Source organism: Mus caroli, unplaced genomic scaffold, assembly GCF_978045245.1.
Source record: "Mus caroli unplaced genomic scaffold, Mus_caroli_1 scaffold_18, whole genome shotgun sequence".
NCBI classification, from domain to species: Eukaryota; Metazoa; Chordata; class Mammalia; order Rodentia; family Muridae; genus Mus; species Mus caroli.
Window position 1 is genome coordinate 14,666,032 of NW_028227273.1, and position 6,932 is coordinate 14,672,963.

At 42.2% G+C, this 6,932-nt stretch overlaps 1 protein-coding gene across 6 annotated transcripts; it reads left to right on the plus strand.

Annotated features, from left to right (window-relative positions):
* Window positions 1-52: 52 nt before the first annotated feature.
* Window positions 53-6,084, plus strand: Srsf7 (serine and arginine rich splicing factor 7). 6 transcript variants are annotated; one of them, XM_021149262.3, is made up of 8 exons: window positions 53-200; window positions 1,341-1,521; window positions 1,924-2,100; window positions 2,982-3,056; window positions 3,138-3,248; window positions 4,645-4,698; window positions 5,181-5,216; window positions 5,791-6,084. In XM_021149262.3, the coding sequence occupies exons 1-8, from the start codon at window positions 173-175 to the stop codon at window positions 5,843-5,845; spliced, it is 717 nt and encodes a 238-aa protein (XP_021004921.1). In that variant the 5' UTR covers window positions 53-172; the 3' UTR covers window positions 5,846-6,084. The 6 variants fall into 6 exon arrangements, with proteins under 6 accessions (XP_021004921.1, XP_021004922.1, XP_021004923.1 ...); XM_021149263.3 differs by having other exon boundaries at window positions 3,138-3,239; XM_021149264.3 differs by having other exon boundaries at window positions 3,138-3,215.
* Window positions 6,085-6,932: the final 848 nt, after the last annotated feature.

A 6,932-nucleotide genomic window follows, 5' to 3' on the forward strand; every position in this document is an offset into this window, starting at 1 on the left:
CACAACGCATGCGCAGAAAAAAGAATCCCCGCCCGCCGCCTATATAAGCGCGACTCCGGCCTCTTCCTTGTAGTGCCGCCGGGATTGCAGGCAGAGGAGGTCGCGCAGCCGCTTCCGTGCTACTCGTGCTGTGAGCATTCCAAGCTAGAGCCGAGTACGCGGGCCGGCCATCATGTCACGCTACGGGCGGTATGGAGGAGGTAAGCGGCCAGGGCCCCAGGGGAGGACGGTGCTGCCCGCCGACCGAGCAGAGCGAGGCCGCAGGGGCGGCGCGGCGGTTAGAGACGGTTATTCCGCGTGCGTAATGGCGGCTCCTGCGCACGCTGTACGAAGCCCGAGGCCGCGGGGGCGGGGAGAAGGAGGGCGAGCGGGACTGGAGGGCATGTGTGCCGCTTAGGGCCCCGGCGCTTGGCGCCTTTTGGTCTCGCCTGGACAGGCCGAAGCCTGGCGGGGTCGTTGTGCCATTTCTCCGCGCTGCCGCCCGCCTCCACCCCCCCCCACCCCCCGCCCTCGGCGGCGACGGCGGCTGCCATTTTGAGCACATTGACGACCGTGGTGGCGCATTTCCTCAGCGCTTTCCCGCCACTGGAGCCGGGGGGAGTGATGATGGGCCGGGCTGGAGACGAAACGAAACCGGCAGCTGCGAGCTGCGCGTCGTCCAACAATTGGTCGGCATGAGGAGTAGCGCGCGAGGGGAAGACCGCTGCAAGCGGCGACGGCTTTTTTTTTTTCCTCTTTTTTTTTTTTTTTTCTGCCGTTTCGAGCGTGGCTTCTGGCTCTGGGGCGGGGACTCGGGTGAGCCTGCGCCTGCTGTGGAAGCCGGGAACTGGCTCGGCCCTGATCCTCGCTGTAGACCTCTCCGCAGGCCCGGCCGCCGGAGCCCGCGCGCTGTTGTGCCCGAGGCTGCGGGGACTCGGGGGGCGGGGCCGGGCCGAGCCCCACCTCCACCCCGCACGCCTTAGGTCTACCTTGCTCCCGCTGCAGTCTCCCAGGGTTTCCGTCCTATAAGAACGCCAGAACTTGGTCGCAGGTCTGGCTTTCCAGTCTTTTACGCTGTAAGATTTAGTACTTGGTGAAGACCTCTAAATAAAAGGAGCCAGACCTGGTGGCGCACATCTTTTGGTGCTAGCTGCCTGGGGGAGGTTGAGGCCTGAGAGTGGTTTAAGCGATGTATAGCTAACATATTCGTAGGGTGGCTCCGAGTAGATCGCTTAGCTGGCTCAGGGTCTCCAAAACAAAACGTGTACATTGCACAGCTCTTGAAGGGTGGTCTGTTTTAAAGAAATGAATTCCAAGTTACACGTTGAATAACATTTGTTCTGTTTACGTTTTTTAAACAGAAACCAAGGTATATGTTGGTAACCTGGGAACTGGTGCTGGTAAAGGAGAGTTAGAAAGGGCATTCAGTTACTATGGGCCCTTAAGAACTGTGTGGATTGCCAGAAATCCTCCAGGATTCGCCTTTGTGGAATTTGAAGACCCTAGAGATGCAGAGGATGCAGTTCGAGGATTGGATGGGAAGTAAGTGGGTTGTTTTTCAAATTTCTTTAAAATATTCCCTTGGGCTGGATAAGTAATCTTGGTGCTAATCATAGATTCTCTGGGGGTGGACTTTATTTTTTGATAGTGTCTCTGGCCTATGTTGGCTTGGAACTCAACATATAGCTGAGGTGGTGGTTGGAGCCCTCATTCTGTCAGCCTCTCACATGCCTTACCCTTCAGGCACTTGAAAACTTAGGACTAAAGGTGGAATTGGCAGAGTTTTGTAAACAAAAGACTAGCCCATGTAGAGAGAATGAGCAGTTGACATTTTTAAAAATTAATTTTTTATTAGATATTTTCTTTATATACATAGCAGTTAGTATTTTTAAATCTAGAAGTCATGTGTGTATTCTAACATTAGCATTTTCTTATGTTTTGTAGAGTGATTTGTGGTTCTCGAGTGAGGGTTGAACTATCAACAGGCATGCCTCGGAGATCTCGTTTTGATAGGCCACCTGCCCGTCGTCCCTTTGATCCTAATGATAGATGCTATGAGTGTGGTGAAAAGGGACATTATGCTTATGACTGTCATCGCTATAGCCGACGAAGAAGAAGCAGGTATTTAATTAATGAAGGAATGGTTGGTATTCTAGTTAATCAAAGTAATTCTTTTATTAGCAAGGCAGAAACTAGTGTTTTTCTATAAGCTTGAATGTTAATTGTACAGGTGTATTTTACAATTTTTGTTTAATTAAAAATGTTACTATATTAATAATCAACCTGGTCAAAACCTTTCAGGTTTCTTCGTTTGAGTCAGTCGCCTTGATTCAGAATGTCACGAGCCTTATGATATCATGCTGAGGCGCCTTGCAAATCCGACAATTAAGATCCTCCTAGACCTTGAGGTGATCAGCATAAGAGGCCAGATCCCCTCGAGTCATCTACACCTAGCTTCACCTTATTCTTTAAAGGGCAGAAAATTTGAGTCGGTGATCGCCGTAACAGTAAATTTGGCTTACAATTGGGGCCCCCTCCGCTTTAGAAAGAGGAACACCAGATTGACCACATTCCCAACTAGAAAAATCTTCTTGCGTCAATCAAGCCTCATCTGGCTCTTTTGGCTGTCAGTTTGATCGTCGTTAGATTGAAGAAAACATCTAGATGCAGCGATCGGCTATAGATACTTCTAGATCATCTAGATCTACTAGACCTACTACTAGACCATGGGCCAAAGAGGGTCGACCTGCAAACTTGCAAGGTTTATTTTAAATACACATTATGGCGTTTTATATTTTGTAATTCTAAGTTGTAATTCAGCTTTTAACAAATCTTTTTTTAGGTTAGTAAAAAAAAAAAAAAAAAAACTTAATAGGCCCAGAGTTTTTCCAAATGAGATACTAAATTTTAAATAGTCTTGAGATTTGATTTCAGCAGAGGTACACAAACACTAAAACTGAGTTATCGTCTAATATGTTGTATTTTTCTAACTTGAAAAATAGGTCACGATCTAGATCCCATTCCCGATCCAGGGGAAGGCGATACTCTCGCTCCCGCAGCAGGAGCCGAGGACGGAGGTGAGAAATCTGTAAAACTCAAAATTTAACAAGTGGGAAAAAGTAAGACAGATGGGCTTAAGAACTTCTTTTAATTTTTAGGTCGAGATCAGCATCTCCTCGACGATCAAGGTCTGTGTCTCTTCGTAGATCAAGATCAGCTTCACTCAGAAGATCTAGGTCTGGTTCTATAATAGGATCGAGGTATTTCCAGTATGTAGCACATTTTTCCTGCTTACTAGTAGATGGATTGTCGTAGCTTTAGTTATCAAGACAGAGTTTCTCTGTGTAGCCCTGGCTTGTAGACCAGGCTGGCCTTGAACTCAGATCTACTTGCCTCTGCCACCTAAGCACTGGGATTGAAGGTGAGGGCCACCACTGGATCCTGGCTGGATCGTCTTGTCTTGGTGACACAGTGAAGTATTCTTCATTCAAATGGGGTGCTTCAATATTAGAGTGTGCACACCTGTACTCCTAGCACTGAGACTAAATCACTTGGACCTGGGGATTGGAGGACAAAAAAGGTACATGCCCCATCTCAAAACAGTTTTCTCTAAAAAGTAAATTATTTTAGCCAGATAGGATGCTATCTCCATGAAGAAAATTGTGACAGAGCTTGCCATCAAACCTGATAACTTGCTTAAACTTGGAACCAATGTAAAGGGAGGAGAGACCCAATTTCCCCCAAATTGCTCTCTGACTTCTAGAGATGGTGACATTACCTTCTCTACATATACTCTGAATAAGTGAATGTAAATTTAAAACATTTTGGAAAGAGTAAGTTTGAGAGTAGGGAGGGAGCCAGGATCTGCCTGCCTCTTAATCTGAGATTAAAAGCTGAGTGGACTTTTTAGTTGAATGAGACAACATTTTTTTGTGTGTGTACCCCTAGCTGTCCTTGCTCTGTAGACCAGGCTGGCCTTAAACTTGAAGGGATCCACTTGCCTCCACCTCCCAAGTGCTGGGATTAAAGGTGTTGTACTACCACCTGGCCTGAATTAGGGGTTACCCTTACATTTGGATTCAATGTATTTAAGTCAATTTTACTCCTATTCATTGTAAGAAGTCCTTAAAAGGTTATAACATGTTTTTTATAAATAGGAATTTCTACTATGGATGAAGCAGTTGTGTGTAAAAGCCATTTTACTGCTGTTTAAAACTCATAAATTAATCAATTTGAGAAAGTTACTGAACCATCTCTAGATAGACTTAATTATAGGGTCCCAAGGTTTTTTTTAAAAGATTTATGGCCAGCCTAACTTGACTTGACAAACTACAGACCTTTAACTCTTGATAACCAGAATAAAGTTAACTTAGTAATTGGATAGAACCACTTGATAATTGTGGTATAAGAGTTTGAGAATGGGACTGTTGTGCCTCCATAGAAGTAGTGACCAAACTGTACATGATGGATGTAGTCATATGAAATAGTGGTTCACTGTGTATTTGAAATCTCCCTGTTGGATCATCTGTGCTACATTGGATAGACGGAAGGCAAGACTTATGCAGCAATTGTCTCTACTCTTTCTATCCTATCTATCCTATCTGGGAAGGTGCTCGGTTATAAAGGCATTCTTGTGTAATTGTGTCCCCTTTTCTTTTTATTAAGATCCCGCTCAAGGTCGAGATCAAGATCCAGGTCTATTTCACGACCAAGAAGCAGGTAGGGTCAGACTATCTGATTTAGTGCTCTTATAATTAATTATATAGCACCAATATCCAAAGAGGTCAAAGTGTTGAAAATTATTGAGAAATGGGTGTTAGCCCAAAGCTTGGGTGTTAAGATACCTGTACCTTGTTAATCCAATTGAGAACTTCATTTATACATGATCTATTGCTTGGCTGAATTTATGGAGAAATTAAGGTTATGTGACATTTTACTTTGGAGGTAAAGCCCTAAAAATTGTAGGTGAATAGAGAAGAGAACTGTGCTTTAGAATAATATAAAAGATGGACTGTAATTATACAGCAGTTCACTAGTTCATGGAAATGTAAGCCCTTTCAAATTGGCTTTTTAAAAGAAATGAGACTGGCTCTGAAATTTTATCTGTAATATGACAATTTATTGTAATTTGGGGGGGTTGTAGTAGGATTAAAAAGATTGGTTGGTGCTTTTTCTTACTAGAATTTCTCATGTTTTAACAGCCGATCAAAATCCAGATCTCCATCTCCTAAAAGAAGGTAAGCTAAACATTTTGTTGCCAAACCTTGTCAAAATGTGGCCTCCTGGAGAACAACTGCCTACTCTAGCCTTTGAACTCTTTGGAAAATTGGTGCTGTATAGATTGGATATATTTTTAAATGATGGCTTTTTATTTCGTATTAAAACTTTAGTTTAACCACATGTGTTAGAAAAGTGTAAGGTGTTTTAGTCTTGAGTGTCTTGTAGCAATGGCATGCTTAAGGAACATTTTTTATGTATATGCATAATAGCTGAAGAGGAAATGTGCATACAATGAAGAAATTTGAAAATAGTTGCAAATTCTATAATTCTAACACCTATGTCAGGTGGAGGTCTGATATCTTTGGCCTCTCTAGGCACTTGCATTGATGAGCACAAAGCCCACACACATAATTAAGTCTTTAAGGAAAAATACCAAGCAAATTCAAAAGAGGGGATATATGGTTTTGTGTTAGATCTTTGGTAGAAGGTATTCGATCCCTTTGAATGTACTGAACTATTGAATTGCTCTGACTTGTACACAGGAAGCTTCATTACACTAATTGGTTCCAAACTTAATGTTTTTCTTTTTAGTCGTTCCCCATCAGGAAGTCCACACAGAAGTGCAAGTCCAGAAAGAATGGACTGAAGTTCTCAAGTTCACCCGTTAGGGAAAAGTTATTTTGTTTACATTATTATAAGGGATTTGTTATGTCTGTAAAGTGTAACCTAGGAAGGATCATCAACCATCTAATCAAAATGGATCTGGATTATTACTCTGTAAAATTCACAGCAGTAAATATTGTTTTTGTTGAATGTATTAACATCTTATGGTCTGAAAATGTGGGTTTTTATTTGACACGTTTAAATAAAATGTTTCTAACTAGATGTCTTGATTTTTGTGTTCAATATTAATACTTTTCAATTGGGTAAGCATCAGGCAAGGTAACAATCAAGAAAATTATTGGCCATATTTATATGGGCCTGTATTCAAAGTTTAATGGTGTTAAACATCATTAACTGTTCTATACATAACACTGGCCAGGATCTGAAAGGGCTTTGAAATTTTCATTTTACTCTTGTAAGATGATCTTTGAGTCCTTAATAGCATGAGTGCATCATGTCAGATCTCTAAATTGAGAATTGGTGTTAACAATTTGGAATTGTTAAGATTAGAGGGACCACTGATAAGCCTACAAATTGGTGCATGACAGGAAATAAGCAGAGTTACTGACATGTCAAGAAGTAGAAACTTGATTTCTAGAGGCTGAGATTTTAGTAGTGTAGTTTTTCAGGCTATTTAGTTGGGTTGATTCTGCTCAATGTACTTTTTCTTTTCCTTTCAAACAGCCAATTTAATACCAAAAAATGCATGTTTGAGGAATTGTCTGAATTTGGAACAAAACCTTGTAAACCAGCTTTGCAAAATTATCCAGCCCCAGTCCTCTGTTCTTTTGAATGGATTGCCTTATCCTGTGCAAAAACCTGTTAATATCTGAGCTAGATTTTGTATGAAGCTATGTGTAATTGGCAGACTTATCTGTTGCACTTCGTTAGCTTGGTTACGGACATTGTTCTATTTTGCCAAGCTGGTATAAAGAGATGTCAAGCAAAGTGTTAATAAGACAAAGCAGTTTTGTAAACCTTACATATTAGCATTTCATGTAGCTAAGGATTGTTATGTTTTTGTTTTGGGTTTTTCCTCCTTTGGTAGTGTCTGGTAGACCTTAGAATGG

What these genes read in the sequence shown, in the direction of transcription:
- Srsf7 (XM_021149262.3), top strand. Translation starts at nt 173, where the DNA reads ATGTCACGCTACGGGCGGTATGGAGGAG. An exon ending in ATTTCACGACCAAGAAGCAG is followed by an intron (nt 4,699 to 5,180) that starts GTAGGGTCAGAC and finishes ATGTTTTAACAG; the next exon opens with CCGATCAAAATCCAGATCTC. An exon ending in TCTCCATCTCCTAAAAGAAG is followed by an intron (nt 5,217 to 5,790) that starts GTAAGCTAAACA and finishes TTTTCTTTTTAG; the next exon opens with TCGTTCCCCATCAGGAAGTC.